The 17735-nt window shown below is 51.0% G+C and overlaps 2 protein-coding genes and 1 non-coding gene across 8 annotated transcripts in view; 2 read left to right on the top strand and 1 right to left on the bottom strand.

Annotated features, from left to right (window-relative positions):
* The window catches only part of PTPRU (protein tyrosine phosphatase receptor type U), a 76839-nt gene extending 68444 nt beyond the window's left edge, over nucleotides 1-8395 (bottom strand). For 4 of the 5 annotated variants that reach the window (XM_032360836.1, XM_032360832.1, XM_032360834.1 and 1 more), the window contains exon 1: nucleotides 8190-8395. In XM_032360836.1, the coding sequence (XP_032216727.1) occupies nucleotides 8190-8262 (73 nt within the window). In that variant the 5' untranslated portion in view covers nucleotides 8263-8395. The remainder of the gene's footprint in view (nucleotides 1-8189) is intronic. The other variant, XM_032360835.1, reaches the window with a different exon arrangement.
* Nucleotides 8396-15028: 6633 nt separating this feature from the next.
* Nucleotides 15029-17735, top strand: part of MECR (mitochondrial trans-2-enoyl-CoA reductase) — a 33527-nt gene continuing 30820 nt past the window's right edge. For both annotated transcript variants that reach the window (XM_032360866.1, XM_032360867.1), the window contains exon 1: nucleotides 15029-15254. In XM_032360866.1, coding sequence (XP_032216757.1) covers nucleotides 15079-15254 — 176 coding nt within the window. In that variant the 5' untranslated portion in view covers nucleotides 15029-15078. The remainder of the gene's footprint in view (nucleotides 15255-17735) is intronic.
* Nucleotides 17226-17329, top strand: LOC116568349. Its single transcript, XR_004276568.1, has one exon. It is a non-coding gene; the product is annotated as a U6 spliceosomal RNA (small nuclear RNA).

Genomic DNA, 17735 nt, shown 5'->3' on the forward strand with positions numbered 1-17735 from the left:
ACGGAGTACGTGTAGACTCAAGGGCAGGGGTAGAAAGTGGCACAGAAATGCCATGCGGAATGGTGAACTAGAGGCAAGGGCTCTGGAGTCCTAAAATCCAGTGTTGTGCACACAACCCAGCCGTGAGCACGAGCAGTACTCAGGGCTCAGGGCGGTTACCCCTTGCCGTGCACAGATGAGCAGATGTTACGCTAAAGACCATGCAAAGGTGCTACCTGCAAAACCTGCCAGTCCTGGAGCCCAAGAAAGCGGCTCCGAGCCACAGCATGAGCACAGACTGAGCAGTGTGCAATGCAGGGCAGAGGGGCGAGCAGGGCGGGTGCTCGCGGCAAAGAGGTTGCTCAACTGCGGCTGCCAACGGGAACCTGGGGGAAAGGGCACAAGCAGACTCCCCAGCGGGAATCCCAGGAGAGGCTGAGGCTCCCTAAGAGGCAGCGTGGTGGTGGCCATGGTGCGGGGTCGTGTGAGGAGCTTGGCCGGAGGGCCCCTATCCAGCGGAGTGCAGGAAAGCAGTGGGACTGAAGCGTCACATGCAACAAAGGCGTGTGGTACTGGTGGGGTGCAAAGGTGGGACACAGAGCAGCTGTGCCCAGAGACTCAGGAAAAGCCGCGTAGCCAACACAGTGCAGATCCCCACTGCAATCGTGCAGTGCAGAGAGGCACGTGACGCAGAGAGGCAGTGTGGCCGGAGCCTGCCATCTGTTGGCACTGCACAGTGGCCGAATGCTGGGAGCTAGCCCCAGATCCCTAGAGAGTCCACACATGCGGGGTGGCGGTGTGGGACAGGAAGACGCGGCAGAGGTGGAGGTGGAGGGCACGGACCCACGGGAGTGTCCACATAGCCAATACAACACAGGATCCCAGCACAGTCACGGAGGGCAGGGCTGAGATGCGGCATAGTGCCAGGACACCATGGGCCCAGGAACCCCAGAGAGCGTCCGGCCACAGTGGGCCAGCGCCGTGATGCAGTGCAGTTACGCAGAAACACGGCACACAGCCAATGCCACACGGGGAGGTCGTGCATGCGGTGACACACTGGACAGCAAGGGACGCCCAGACTCCTGGAAAACCCTGTGCCTCCAGTGATGCCAGTCTGAGCTGGCTAATCCACGGCTTGGCTGCTGAGGCCTCGTCTGCCCTGGGGACTTCCTTCCATCCCATCCCCTGACCCCAACATCTTCCACCCCAGTGACTCTCCAAGGGCACGGGATGAAGCCATTGCTGGACGGGCGGCCAGAACTGAGCATATGGTCCAGGTATTTCTATCCGAGCAGGGCCCCAAAGTGCTGGCAGGCAGACAATGAATTCTGATTCTGCTGAAAAGCTTTTGGGCAATCAAAGCACGTCCCCTGGCCCCCAGCCCAGGGCAGGGCGGTGCAGGGCAGGACAGGGCAGACACAGAGAGGGGGACCTTTTGGACTATAGGCCCTGGTACAGGGTGAGCAGGAAGTGGGTGAAGAACAGCAGGGAGGAGGTGAGAGGCGAGCCAGATGCAACCAACCTGGCTGGTCGCTGCTGCCCTCCCCACCTCGACCTCCTCCAGGGCCTGGACTTCATCAGAAGCCAAAACCAAACTTTTCTGAGCACACAGGATGCCCGCGCACATACACTCACAGGCTTAATAACTGTTGGTACCTAACGCAGTGCTGACTAGGTAGCAGGCCCCATTCTAACTACATACCTACGTGTATAAAATACATCCTCATGGCAACTCCGTGCAGTGTGTTAAATAATTACCCAATGTCACAGATGAGAACACTAAAGACCCAGGAAGGTCAAGTAACCTGCCCAGGTGTTACACAGCTAGTAGTGGTGGGGCTCGCGTTAGGACCCAGAGCCCGTGCCCTTAACCACGCTGGAGGTAAAGCACATGTTTACACACACGCACAACCACAAGGCTGTACATGTCCACACATGCAGACACACATATATACGCATTCTGAGCAGCGTATCCCCCACTCTTTCAGCTGAGACCGATCTCTCCTTGTGGTCCACATAACTTTCTGACACCTCCCAGTTGTCACCTCTTTTTTTTTTTTTCCAAAGAGAGAGAAAGAATGTGCATGCTTGTGGTGGGGTGGGTGGGGGGGAGGCGCAGGGGAAGCAGAGGGAGAGTGAGAGAGAGAGACTCTTTTTTTTTTTTTTAAGATTTTATTTGTTAATTTGACAGACAGAAATCACAAGTAGGCAGAAAAGCAGGCAGAGAGAGGGGAAAGCAAGCTCCCTGCTGAGCAGAGAGCCTGATGTGGGGCTCAATCTCAGGACCCTGAGATCATGACCTAAGCCAAAGGCAGAGGCTTTAACCCACTGAGCCACCCAGGCGCCCCAAGAGAGAGAGACTCTTAAGCAGGCTCCATACCCAGTGTGGAGACCCATGCAGGGCTTGATCTCATGACCCTGAGAACCTGACCTGAGCCAAAATCAAGAGTCGGATGCTTAACCAACTGAGCCACCCAGATGCCCCCAGTTGTCACCCCTTATCCCCCAACTGCCCCATGCCCCTCTGTTCTCTCCATCCTCCATCTGTCCCCCCGACCCTCAGCTGTTCCCCCAACACCACCTGTCTGTCCCCTCGGCCCCAGCTGTCCCCAGCCTCCAGACATATCTTCATTGCTCGTTACCTTCCATCCCTAGTTGTCCCCCATGCCCCAGATGTTACTCTGCCCCCAAATGTGATCTTAGTCATCAAATATCCCCAAACATACCTCTTCCCAATTTGCCCATCCCAATCCTTCCACCCAGCTTCTACACTCTATTCCAAAACCTCAGGGACCCTTCCGAGTCCTTGCTTTCCACATCCTTCTGATCCTCCACTAAGTCCTGGGATCTGCGTCCTGGAAATCTGCCCCCAAGACTTCCTGAGCCAGCCAGCAACAGCGTCTTCTACACTGTCCGCGTCAGAAGTCCTCCCCTAGCCATTCTTCAGGCAATGGCCATCCTGCCCGGACCAAGTCCAGGGAGCATACTGGCCCCCATCTGTGACTGCCCTCTGAAGCCCAGCTCCACCCTCCACCTGCTCCAAGCCTTCCTTGTGTACCCCAGGGTTCACATCAATGCAAACACTGAGAGGGCACGAACCATGTACAAAGTCCTGGAAGTGCTGGAGAGTTGACCACAGAATGCGGACCAAGGAGGACTACTGCAATAGTCCAGGCAAGAAATGATGGGCTAGGAGGAAGGGAACATGGATTCAACAAAACCTTCTTCAATGGCTGCTGAGTGGTGGTTCTATCAGACCACTTCCACCCCCAGAAGTGTCCAGGCCTCACACCTCCAGGACAGCCCCGTCCATAGGACTTTCTGCCCTGATACAAATGTCCGTTCCTGCACCGACCAATGCAATAGCCACTAGCAACACGAGATTCTTGAGGACTTGAGATGTGGCAAGTGTGACTGAGGCAGTGGTTTGTATTTTCATGGATTCTAACCAATTTACATTTAATAACCACATGTGAGTAAGTGGCCACCATATTGGAAAGGGCAGGTAGAAAACATTTCCATCATTGTGAGAAGTTCTATTTGCAGGAAGTTCTACTGAGCGTCAGCTCTAGACTGACTACGGAGAAGCAGAAGCATTGGGGGGCCTTCACAGAAACTCCTATACTTGGGGTCTGAAGGGAGATCGGGGCGGCAACCCCCCAAGAAAAAGGGTGTCAGAAGCTGAGTGGCAGAGGCCCTGCTACAAAGCTATACACAGTCACCAGGACACTCTCTACCTAACACATGCACACCCCATTCCTGGAGACAGAAACTCCGACCACAGGGCACCTCACACCCAGACTCACGCACACCTGAATACTCTAATGCATGGGCTCCCTGTTGGGGAACACAGATACCCCCACAGTCCAATATCCAGACACTTGGGAACCCCACACCCAGACATCCAAGTACTCAGACAGCCCCACATGTGGACACAACACAGAGACACTCCTGTACTTGAGCGCCCATGAACCTGAGGACTGACGGACACCTGGGTACGCCCACCTCCAGATCCAGAGACACTGGGCCTGGGCCATCCTCCCACAGCCTGGTCTAGGGACCATCTGGATACTAAGATGCCACCCACCCAAAGAGGTCTGTACCCAAACTCCAGGAATTTGACACTTAGATACCAAGACACCCTAGCAGCAGGCTCTCCAGGGATCCAAACAGCTGGTCACCTCCCTATTCCAAACTCAGATCCTGCCACAGGGTAACCAGATGGCCAGACACCTTGACAAGCCATACATATGTCCTGTGTGCCAGGCTGCAATCACACAATCACACACATACACAGCCCTCATCTCATTCTGACTGCCCTGGATCACACCTGCACACCCCTCAGCCAGACTCCCATAACCCCACCTGCAGGGGTCACTACAGGGAGCAGCCCTGCTCCCCTCCCTGGAGCTCACAAGCTGTTGGCACAAAGGCTTCGACCCCACCTGCTTATTCCAGGATCTGGGACAGAGAACTGAGGGAGTCTCCCCCTCCTGATGCAGGGCCTGCCCTCCCTCCTCCCAGGACGCTCAGCTCCAACTGACGGTTGGGATTCCAAGCCTCGCACCACCTGCCGAGGCCTCCAGCACAAAGGCTGAGCCTGGGGGCAGGACGGCCTGCCAGCTGCTGGGGGGCGGGGTTGGAGGCAGAATTGGAAGCTGGAGAGTGGGGGGAATGACAGGCCAGAAACTGATCTCTTCAGTCTCTTCCAGGGACTCAACCTCCCCAACTCACAGCTCCCAGATGACTCTGTACGTGGCCTTTCCACACACAACACCATCCCCCGGCAGAATTTTCCAGATTCCTGGAGGGAAAACCGAATTCTTTAATCTCTACTTTCAGTGGAGTCAGTGCGCCCCCATCTGGCTTCTCCAGCTCAGAACTTGACCCACTGGACCTCATTCATTCTTTCTTGCCACATGTATTCAGTGCTGGTGGGCCAGAACTTGAACCAGACATTAAGGACTCAGAAGTGACCTAAACACCCAGTCTCTGTCCTCACAGAGTTCATGGTCTGTAAGGGAGAAAGGACCAATAAACTGTAATTACAATAATTACAATGCTGTGAAAAAAATCTCATCAACCCCCACTCTCCCTGAGCTAGAACAGGGAGTAAGTAACCAAGGAAGGCTTCAGGGAGGAGATGATGCCTGAGCTGAGACCTGAAGGAAGAACAGAAGTTCACCAGGAGAAGAGGTGGAATTAGAAAGCTCTAGGGGAAAGCACAGCTTGGAGGACAGAAGGGAGCTGCGGGAGGAAGGAAGGGCACAAGGCACCCCTAGCAACTCTAGCTAACGCAGCCCTGCATGAAAAAACCACCCCACAAGTCTAGCTTAGCAGATGACGGCATGGAAGGGTAGCAGCATGCCTCAAAGCAAGCAGTTGTCCACCTTGAATTTTCTCTGAGACTTGAGCTGGGCAGGAGCTCAGCACCCACCACCCTGGCCACTCTCACCACTCCTGCTGCGTATCCTGCCCCCCCACCCCAGCCCCAGGGAGAATACCTTCCATCCAGCTGCTCAGACAAGCCTTTATGGCCCAACCTGAAACCACTAGGCAGCCTCTCCCTCATTCCTGTTGTCCACAACCCCAGGAACCAAAAGGACAAAATGAGCTAGAACACAGAGGAATAAATTATGGCCAGATTTGCATGCCTACTAGACATCCCACACCTACCTTTGGTGGGGCAGGGGATACAGGAGGCATTCAGGGAGCTGGGCTGATCTTACGCAGGTTGGGGGCAAAGATAGATTGTACCCCTTCTACAAAGTGTTTATTTATAAACGAAGCCCCAAAGGTAATAGCTACAAGGATGCCGGAACTTTAAAGTAAAGTAATTTGCCCAAGGTCACAAGGACAGCAAGTGGCAGAGGTAGAATTTGAACCCAGGCCCCCCTGGCTTCAAATCACAGTTTCTGGGGCTCTGTAACAGTCCTCCAAACCATCTTTTGTTCCCTGGCACTCACAGATAGAGCCTTACTTTACAATCTACCAAGTACTATGCACCATTATTATGATACTCATAAGACATATGAGGAAACCAAGACCCCAGAAATGGAAGTAACTTGCTCAGGGTCTCACTCCCATCCAATACCTCAGCTCTTAACAGTCTCCCCGCTGCTGGCAAGAGGTGGAGCACAGGAGGGTTCTTGCAAGGGGGGAGGAGTGGAGGGGGGGCACAGTAATCTTCCGGTTTGATCTCAGGGTGGGGGAGGAGCAAAGTTGCTGGGGAGGGGTTGGAGAGGGAGAGGAAGCCAGGCTCCAGCTCCCAGCCAACAGCAGGAGCGGCTGCGGGAGCAAGAGGAGGTCTGCCGGAGAGGCCCAAAGGGGCGGCGGGGCGGGGAACTCGACTCCGGGGAGGCCAGTTCTCCGAGGCCAGCGGCCAGGGGGAGTCTCTCCGGGGCCAAGGTGGCCCAGCACGTGCTTTGGCTCTGATCTCTGCTTGGGGCGTCTCCCCGTTACTCCGCGCCCTGGGTACCAAGCTGGAGACACCCAAACGGTGGAGATTGAGAGGATGAGGCCGCGGGAGGGGACCGGGTCACCCCTGCCCCAGGGGACCGGTAGAGTACAACTCCGCTGGAAGGGGCCACAGTCCAGGATCCCAGGCCCCAGGGAAGGAAGGGGGGGCGGGGGAGTCAGACACACGCACACAGCCGACACACGGTTCACGGCACACACGGACACACAGACACAAGCTCCGGATACGCACATTCAGATCCGCGAACACACACACACACATACACACACACACACACACACACCGCGCGATCGCACAGCGTACAGAAACACGGAGACACACGTACACACTCACACATACCGCGGTCCGGACCGGCCGAGAGGCCGCACAAAGTTGCGGAGTCGGCCAAGGGAGTGTCCCGGGAGACCCCGGTGTCCGCGGTGCCTCCTGCCCGCCACGGGAGGGGGCGCCGTCCTGCGCCCCAAGGCCAGGCCCTGCCCGCGCCCGGACGTCGCAGCCCCGCCCGGCCACAGCGCCCGCCGCGCCCCCCACCCCCATCCACCGCCCGCCGGGTGCAGCCACGGCCGAGCCCCGCAGCAGCACCCGCCCGCCGGCCCCCGGTGCCCGCCTCCAGCGCCCGGCCCAACCCGCCAACAGCCCGGGCGCCCCGCGGCCCCACCGCCGCCTCGGAGCTGCCGGCCGCCAGCGCCTCGCAGAACTTGCGAAACAACAAACAGCCCGACATGTCGGAGTCGGCGGCTCCGGGGCCCCCTTCCTCCCTCCCGAGGCTCAGGCCCGGCCCGACCCGGGAGGGGAGGGGGCGCCGCCGCGACAACTTGTTCCGGGCCCGCGCGCCACATACGCACACACGCGGGGCGCGCACACACACACACACACACACACACATCCAGACACCGCCCCCTCGGGCGGCCCCGGGCCCCGGGCACACACTCAGCCACCGCCCAGGCGCGCACCACACTCGCAACATTCCTGGACACGCAGCCAGCACGCACGGACACACTCACACACTCACATCCGCTCCAGACACGCTCCTACACACGCATTCCCGGCACACTTGGCATTCACTCGGACCCACGCAACCCCCGGCGGCGCACACCACCAACCCCAGACACTCCCACACGTACACATCGCGCACACAGTGCACGGACACACACGTTCCGGACCCGTTCCCACGCCTTCACACACGTACATGGACCTCACAAGCACACACACCACACACGCGTTCCCCGATCCACACGCGGGCACAATCCACAGAGCACTCCCGGTCACACGCATAACACAAACACACAGCACATTCGCGGACACATAACAGGCAGCACTACCTGCCACGACATACAAAATGCAAACAAATGCAACACATTCGCAGACACAACTCTGGCCACAGAACCAAACTCAGATGCACACACACAATCTACTGGCCGCACAAACACTACTCACTGGCAGGCGCACAAGACAGCGCACACCCAATGCCTCGACGCACACAACATTCACCCCAACACACTCGTAGACGCACAACACACACAATACCTTTCCATGCACACATAACTCACGGACACACAACATTCACGGGCACACAACATCCTGAGCCCCCGGTCGCACATCCAACACTCAGACACACACAGGGAGCAGGCTCGGAACGCCCGGTCACCTAACACTTACACTTTCTTGAGAGCTACGCCATGGGCCCCGGGGGCTCCGCGGGGCAAGCTCGGTCGGACCGACGCGCGCTTACCTGCCGGAGTCTCGGTCTCAGGAGCGCAGAGCTGGAAGGTGAGCGCCAAGACTAGAGCCTGGGCGCGGACCATGGTGCGCCACCGCCTGCCACGGGGCCGGGCGCAGGAGGTGCCGCCGCCAGAGCCCCAGCCGAGCCCAGCCGGAGGCGAGCCGGAGCCGGAGCGAAGCGGCGCGGCGCGGAGCGGGACTGGCGCCGAGTCCAGAGCGGGAGCCCTAGCAAGCGGGGCGCTGACGTCAGACCCGGCCCCGGGTTCCGCGGTCTCGCGGCGCCCCCTGCTGGCAGCCGCACGCGCTGCAACCGGTCCGGTATCCGACTGCCCGGCGCGCCCCTCCCCCATTCCTGCAAACCACCCCCCCCAACCCCACCCCGGTCCGGGCGGGGCCCTGAGGCCCACCGCCTCCACACTCACCCAGCACCGACTTTCTCAAGCCAGCATGCTCGCTGCCCACACTTAGCTCTGGCATTGCGCTCTCGGGGACAGAAGACCCAAAGACACTCTGCTTCTCTGTCCCCTTTGATGCTTGCATTCCCTCTTATCGAGACCCCTCCAAATGCACATTCATGCATACCTCCAAGGACAGAGTGCTCATCACCTACTGAAACCAGACGGTTGGGTCTTTGGAAACGCTGGCTTTTAAAGTTGTCCATAATATTCTTTTATTATCCTTTTAATATCCATGGGATCTGTAGTGATGTCCCCTCTTTCATTCCTGCTATTAGTAAATTATGTCCTCTGTTCTTTTCTTAGCCTGATGAGAGGCTTATTTATTGATTGATCTTTTCAAAGAACCAGCTTTTGGTGGAGCTTATTTTTCTCTTCCTATTTCCTGTTTTCAATTCCATTGATTCCTCTAATTTTTTTTTTTTTTCTGCTTCCTTTGTATTTAATTTGCTCTCCTTTTTCTAGTTTCCTGAGGTGGAAGCTTAGCTGATTGATTTTAGATTTTTCTTCCTTTCTAATGTTTTCATTCAGTGCTATAAATTTCCCTCTAAGCACTGCTTTTGATGCATCCCAGAAATTTTTATAAGTTGTGTTTTCATTCTCATTGAGTTTAAAATTTTTTTTATTTCTTAGCATTTCTTCTTTGATCTATTTGGGTTTTTTTTTTTAAGGATTTATTTATTTATTTATTTAAGGGGGGGTGCACTTGCAGTGGGGAGGGGCAGAGGGAGAGGAAGGGAGAGAATCTCAAGCAGACTCTACACTGAGTGCAGAGCCTAATAAGGAGCTTGACCTCACAACCCTAAAATCATGACCTGAGCCAAAACCAAGAATCAGACACTCAACAAAGTCATCCAGGTGCCCCTGATCCATGTGTTATTTAATCTCCAACTCATTCAGAGTGTTCCAGCTACCTTTCTGTTATTGATTTCTGGTTTAATTCCACTGTGGTCTGAGGGCAAACATTGTATGAGTCTGGTCTTTTAAAGTTAAGGTGTGTTTTAGAGCCAGAATGTGGTCTATCTTGGTGAATATCCTACATGAGCTTGAGAGGAATGTCTATTCTGCTGTTATTGGATGGCATAGTCCATGGATGTCTACGACTGATGGTGGTGTTGAGTTCAACTACGTCCCTACTGATTGCCCACTGATTCTGTCCATTTCTGGCAGAGGAGTGTTGAAATCTCGAACTATGATAGTGAATTCATCTATTTCTCCTTACAATGCTGGTTTTTAGAAAATTATTCCTTTTCATGCCATAAAGTCTGCCTCCGTCACTAACTCTCCTTGGTCCTTGTCTACCTCTGGCTACACAGGTTAAGTATATTTGGGGCTCTACCCAGTACAATGTTGTCAAACTTGTTGCCCATTACTATGTCCAGACACCTTCTATGTACTTTACCCACATAGACTCATTTAATCCTCACCACTACTAATTTTTACTCCCATTACATAGTTGAGGAAATTGCAGTACAGAGAGGCGACTTTTTCAAGGTTGTGCATCAGTATGTAGTGGGCACCAGGATCTGAATCAAGACCATCTGGCTTAACTTGAGTGGAGGCTGAGAACTGCCTCCCATCTGGAGCGAATTAACAAATACCAGATAGTGATTCGTTTATTAAACAATTCCTATAAGCCAAGGTGGAGTTCTAAAACAGACAAAAATTCCTACCCTCATGGAGTTTACATTCCAGTGGGAAAACAAGAACAATAAACAGCCATGCAAGCAAATTCTCTGGTGCATGAGATAGTGATAAACCACGGCTTCTGGTATTTGGGACAGAGATATACCAGAGAAATGGAGGGAGAAACCGTGAGGGGGGAAGAGATTATTGCAGTTTTATTTATTTTGGGTTTTTTTTTTTTTAAGATTTTATTTACTTTTGCAAGAGAGAGAACGAGCATGAACAGAGGGAGAAGAGGATTCCCCACTGAGCAGGGAGCCCAATGTGGGGATTGATCCCAGGACCCGGGATCATGACCTGAGCCACCCAGGTGCCCCTCTAAGGGCAAGACTTTTGTCTTGTATCCCAGAGCTTAGTGTCTAACGTGTAGTTGATGCTCAAAAAAATACCGAATGGGTAAATAAATGAATGCAGACAGACATGGTCTTTGCCCTCATGAGGCTTAGACTCTCAGGGAAAAGACCAACAGCTAACATGCAAAAATATGTCATTACAATCCGAGAAGTGCAGTCTAAAGAAAATGGGAGAAATGTTGTGATAAATAATTGGGGAGGACATTCTACTTGAGTTAAGGGGGTCTGAGAGGGATTTCCTGAGTAAATGAAGTGGTAATATTTGAGCTGGGACCTGAAGTAAGGGAAGGAGCCAGCAATCAGTGGGGAGGGACACAGCAGCCAGAGAGGACAGCCTGTACAAAAGCAGGAGCTGGTGTGTTTGAGGAACAGTCAGGCCAGGGTGGCTGGAATGGAGTGGGGAGGAAAGAGGAGCCAGATACAGCTGGAGAGGCCGGCAGGATGGGGAGGGCGTACAAGACACTATGGCAAATTTGGGTTAAGCCCTAAGAACAGTAAGAAGCTATTGGGGCCTTAAACAGAATAAAATTACTTTTTTTTTAAAGTCTTCAGATGAGCCAAGTGGATAACAGACTGTAGAAATAGAGACAGACCCACAGATCGATGGTTCTAACTAGTGGAGAGGGACACCGGATAGAGCCTAGGATTTCAAGGTCTATCAAAGACCTCCCTGTGCCCTGCCTCCGCTGCAGGCTGGCTACTCACTGAGCGGGGCACAAGTGAGATTGGCCTGCACCTGGAGGAGGCAGGGCAGAAGGCTTCTAGGCTCTTGGTCCTCTCTCATGAGCCCTGATGAGCCGGAGAAGGGGCCACAGAGACAGAGAATTTGAGCGAGAATCACTGGAAGAAAGTCAGAAGCAAGAAAAGGTTGATGGGGAAGAAACAGATAGATACAGGAAGAGACAGGAAGGACTACCCAGAACAAGAAACTCAAGGAGAGAAATCCAGTGAATAGAAGAAACAACCAAAGGTGATGCTGTTTGCAGAGGACTCCTGTGAGAGCTTTGTGACAAGAGTTTACCATTGATCCCATGTTCCTCTATGTGGACACTGAGGCTCAGAAATTATGTGGCCCTTGTCCACTTTCCCGCAAAACTAGTAAATGATAGGCCCAGGATTCAAATCTAGACCTGACCAACTCCACACCCACTCTTGCTCTTTTTGCTGGAGAAGACTACAGGGCAGACACCGTCACGGGAGGAGAAGGAGAACATGAGCAACAGGTGGACAGATGAACACTGCTTCACTTGGAAAAGATCAAAGACTTCCAGAAGCCTTGAGTGGCCTGGAGTGACCTGCCTAAATCTAGGGGAAAAGAAACAGCACCGCAGACAGGGCCAGGTAGTAAGGAAATTCAATTACTTTCAACTCATGGAATATTTATGACACCTACCCTGGGCCAGTCCCATATTGGGTGCTGGTGTCATGGAGATGCACCATACATGACCCACTCTTGCCCAGAGGGGCAAGTGGACATGTAAACAAATAAGGGACTGTGTCCTAAAGGCCATAACACCAATTCAGAGAAAACACAAAGGCAGCAAAGATTGACTCAGCCTAGGGAGCTGGAAAATAATACCAAAGAAATGATATCTGAACCTGGAATTTCCCAGGAAGGCAAGGCCAGAAGAGCATTTCAGGCAGAAGAAGAAACGTGAATAAAGATACAAGACATGGAATTGCTCAGAGAGGTGGGTATCAGGTGCTGTTGGATCATGGGCTACGCACAGTCTTATAGCAGGAGATAAAAACAGTGTGGGACTCAGAGTGCAGAGGCTATTGAATACAAGGCGTGAAAAGTAGACTTGAACCCCTCAATCAGTAGTTCTCCAACCGTGTCTTTGGGGAAACCAAGGGACTCCTCAAGTTAAGCTGAGGGGTTCTGCCATGGAATTAAAACTATAGCCATCTCCTTCTAACTTGCAAGAAGGTAACTTAATTACTTTGAAGAGAATTTTCTTTGTTTAAAGGTAGTGCTTTTCCTCCATATACTTTTCTAAAGATTTTAGCATATGGCAGTTGTGCTAGAGATTAACAGAGTCAGTATAGAATCACTGTTTCATTTTGTTTTGTTTTGTTTTGTTTTGTTTTGTTTACAGTCTTAACTTTAGCATGTCAGTAGTTCATTATGTTCTAAAAAGAACTGTGGCTTCTGGATCTAAGTATTGGGGAATCACAGAAGGACTTTCAGCAAGGAAAAGAAAATCTGATCCTTCTGTTTAAAAAAAAGAAATCATTCTGGAGGTGTCTGGCTGGCTTCGTCGGTAGAACATGAGATTCTTGACCTCAAGGTTGTAAGTTCCAGCCCCATGTTGGGTGTAGAGCTTACTTAAAAATAAAATATTTTTAAAAAATCATTCTGGAGGCCTGAGGAAAAGCGGAAAGGAAAGCGGAAGGAAATGGGGGGAGAGGGTTTCAGTTAGGAAGAAGGCTGCTGACACAGTTGATGTCCTGGACTGAAAAGGGGGGCTATTGGGATGAATGGGGGGACTAAGTCCAGTCTCCAGGAGGCAGATCTACTAGATGATTCTCCAGGATTTCCAGCCAGACTGTCCAGGGAATTCAGAGGAAACAATCTGGTAGAGAAGCTAATGTCAACAGCTCAAAGTCACCTAGAGAGTCTTCAACAGAAGTAGATCTATGTGTCACAGTGAAAACAGAACGTAAGCAAAACTGGGTATTTTGTGCATGTGTGTGTATGTGCCCATGCACATGGGTACTCACATAAGTGTGGGACCAAGTCTTTGCCCCATCATGGGACATCTACTTTCTCTAATAATAAAAACAGGTATAAACATTTTTTGAGCACATAGTATGAGCCAGACCCTAGTCTGGGTGTTTTACATATGATATTTCCCATCTAATCTTCACAATAACCTAATAACATTTATCAAATGCTTTCATGTGCCAAGCATTGTGCTAAATGCTTCAAATGAACAATAGCTCACTTGATTTTCATAAGAGCCTCAAAACAAATACTATTATTTCCTTCATTTTAAGGATAAGAAAATGGAGACACAGAGAGGCCAAGTGACTTACCCAAAATCAAATGGCTGGAAAAGGGCAGAGTCAAGACTCAATGTCAGTTCTGCCAGAATCCAGCCACCTGCAGCTTTCATCAGAGCACTTTGCTTTCTTCTCTTCCTCAGAGAAAAGGCCTTGAGCTGGCAGGCTTTGGGTCAGTAAAATCTAGAGAAAGTTACTCTTCCTTATCCTTCAAAGTTCTGGCTCAGTGTTTGTCTAAGCCAGTTTCCTAGGCCACCTGCATCAGGATATTCTTGAAACCTGGCAGGAATTGCAGATTCCTGAACCTGTCCCCCAAATTCTAATTCAGTAGGCTCGAGATGGGACCTCAGGTAAATTTTATGCATACTGAGGATTTTGAGTGGGACAGTCTCCACAGCACCTCCTGCAAGAACCCCCACTCCACCCTGGCTCCTTCCAGAGCACCTTTCTCCTCTGGACTCCAACAGTGTCCTCTGTCCTATTCTATCAACTAGGGTTTTAGCTATCTGTGTTCATGTCTTACAGCCAATAAAAATATGATTTAGTGTTTTTACTGTGTTACATCTGCTTATAAAGCACTTCCACTCTCCCACTAAATCCCTTCTACAATGTAAGCATTTTGAGAGGGGGCCTTCCTCCTTGTGATACCTCCTTTATATCTGAGCACACCTAGCATTTTACAATGTGCTCTTCTATCCACAACGTTATCCTACTGTTTCATCCACTCTTCACCACAGTCTTGAAGGACATATATTGTCCCCCAGTGTACCCATTAGAAAAAAGCCTGGCCTGGGAGCTTGGGACACCTGCCCAAGGTGGCCAAGCTAGGAAGCAGAAGGACTAGGAGTTGAACCTAAATATTTTAGCTCCAAGCCCAGTGCTCTTGCCTCCACATCAAGTTAAGTCTACTCTATTCCGTGGTAGGGAAGTAAAGTTTGCTTCTCTATGCTGTTACAGGATAGCAGAGAATAAATGAGGTGATGTCTTAAAAGTTCTGGCACAGCGAGCACTCCATAAACTATGGGGAGAAGAAAAAACTTAAGTCAGGGAAGGGCAAATGACTTCCCCAAATCAAACACCAAGTCGCAGACTGTAGGCCGGTCTCGGATGCTCCTACTTCGCAGAACTACTTGGCCAGCCCTGAGTCTCCACGACTCCCTCGGGTACTTCCAACCCCCCCACCCCCCATCTCACTCCACAACCCCCGCAGTCTTCCGAAGCGCCACCGCGCGGGCAGCGAAGGTAGAGCACGAGCTTTTAAAAAGAGCAAGGGGCGTGGCCACACGGCGGGGCGGGGCGGGGCGGAAGGCGGGGCGGAAGGCGGGGCGCAGGCGCGCGGGCGCGGGCGCGGGCCGATGACGTAGACGCGCTGTCGGGCTCTGAGCTGTCTGCGGGAAGCATGTGGGGCTGCGGCGCGCTGGTGGGGGCGCGAGCCGGGTCGCGGATGCTGCACGAGCTGTTCCTCGCTTGGCACCGCGGCTGGTCTGCCGCAGCCCCCTACTCCGCAACTGCCGAGCCCTCCCGGGTCCGGGCGCTGGTCTATGGGCATCACGGGGACCCAGCCAAGGTCGTCGAGTAAGAGACGGCGCCGAAACGGGGCCAGGGGCCAGGGGTTACTGGAGGGGGTTAAGACGCGCTGTGAAGAAGGGGGTCTTGACCAAGGAGGGAGCGGGTGGAGCAAGAAGGCAGAGAATAACAGGACCCAAACTGAGCCCAGGGCGCTTTGGGTAGCTCAGAAAGTCGGTACTTCCAGGTGGTTGAAGGCCAGAGAGGCACAATTATGACGGTAATCGCCGCTAACTTTTTTTTTTTTTTTTTTTTGAAGTACAAGTGACATGCAATGTTAGATTAGATTTAGGTGTACAACATGATGACTCGATATTTGTATGTATTGCGAAGTGATTGCCACTGTAAGTGCAGTTAGTATCTGTCACCATACACAGCTACAGAATCCTTTTTTCTCCTGATGAGAACTTTCAAGATCTACTCTCTTAGAAACTCTCAAACATACAGTATTACTAACTGTAATTGCCAAGCTGTACGTTAGGTCCCATGATTTTCTTATTTTATGACGGGAAGTTTACCGTTTGACTCCCTTCACCCATTTGGCTCCTACATAACACACACACATACACACACACACACCCCACCCCACCCCCACCCCCAGCACTAGTCTGGTCTTTGTATCTGTGAGGTTGATTTTTGTTTTAGATTACACTTGGAAGTGAGATCATTCAGTATTGGTCTTTCTCTGACTTTATTTAATGCAGCATAATGCCCTCAGCATCCATCCATGTTGTTTCAAGTGGCACGATTTCATTCTTTTTTATGGTTGAATAATACTCCATTATTTTATATATCTAATAGGTAACATTGTTATGGACATTATTCCACTACTATACATATATATACACACACAGATAAGTATACACACACACACACACATATAAATATGCCATTATACCTGTTTATACCACATTTTCTTGATCCATTTATCCCTCAATGACTTTTACTGGCTAGGTATTATATATAAGGCACATAATGGATGTATCCAAATGGATGCTCTCATTTAATCGTCCCTTTTGGGGAAGGTACTTGATTTAGCCCCGTTTTGTCAGGAAACTGAGGTGTAAGGTAAAATCACTTGCCCAAGGTCACACAGCCAATTAGTGGCAGAGTTGAAATTTAAACCCAGGTCTTACTGATTTGCTTGAGTTCCTAGGCAGTATTATTATTATTATTACTATTATTATTTTATTATTATTATTTTGGAGAATATTTTCTGAGTGCTTTTATGTCCACTTGAATCTTTGCTTCCCAGAAAGTAGGTGGGAGACCATTGTTTTCAGTTTGCAGAAGACAAGAAGGGACTTGTCCCAAGTGATATAGCTAATAAGTATTGAAATAGGGACAGGAACCCATAGCATCTACTCCTATCTCATGTGATTTCCTGTCTGTCACACTATATATGTGCCTTTAGCCAGTCAGAGTTCCTCTTTTGGAGCCTTACAGACCTAAGGTCAAAGACAGACTCCACGTCTTCGTAGCTGTTTGATCTTACACAAGTCACTCAGCCCTCTAAGCCCTCATTAATTTTATGAATATGTTCTCCTAACATTCTGTTGTATCTTCATCTGTGATTTTTGCGTGTGGTTGATAAAGAACAGCATGTAATTGTCAGCCATTATAAATCTGCACAGAAGTGACTCTAACCATTCAGAAGCGCTAGTGGGGTCACTGTAATGGAGCTAAGGCAGAAGCACTGGTCTGGGAATCAAACCTGGAGACCAGTTTAAACTCGTCCTAGCTCTGTATGTTTGGCAAGTTACTGAAGTTCTCTGAGCCTGTTAACCTCATCTTTAAGCATGGACACAATACAGGTACAGCTAATAGTGCTGACTAGCTGAGATCAAGCTAATGCTCTACGCCAGAAAGCGCCGACGTACTCTCCTGTTTACCACTCTCTGATTCCTAGCACATGGTTTGATTGTTTTCCAAAGGACAGGCAAACATGGAATTATTTTTATGGCTGAAATACAGGCCAGAGGGCTCTCTTCAGCAACACATATGCTAAAAGTAGAACGATACAGAGATTAGCATGGTCCCTGTTCAGAGATGACATGCAAATTCATGAGGCATTCCATATTTTTTCTTTAAAAAAAAAAATCAAGCCAGGTGTTTTGACAGCTGGAGGAGATAAGCCTCAGTTAAATTCAGGGTCATGCACTCACCCCAGCCACATCCACCATGAGAAAATATTGAGAAGACACATCAGTCAGTAACCGTCAACCTGCATGTTAATTGTAGGTAATGATCACTGTGTCGGGAAGAGCTGTCCCTGAGGACTGTGCTGTAATGAATTGGTAAAGCTCTGATGAACATGGTTTTCCAGGAGTGCACCCCAAAAGGGTATGATATGGTGCCTCCCTCCCAGGCTTCTAGTTTCTGTGACTGGTACAAGAACCACCACAAAACAAGTGCTCCAAAAAGGTTAATCGTGAATCTAATTTCTGTAAGAAGTGCGTATGTTTTTTTTTTTTTTTTAATTGAGTTCTG

This window comes from Mustela erminea, chromosome 10, assembly GCF_009829155.1.
Source record: "Mustela erminea isolate mMusErm1 chromosome 10, mMusErm1.Pri, whole genome shotgun sequence".
Taxonomy (NCBI): domain Eukaryota; kingdom Metazoa; phylum Chordata; class Mammalia; order Carnivora; family Mustelidae; genus Mustela; species Mustela erminea.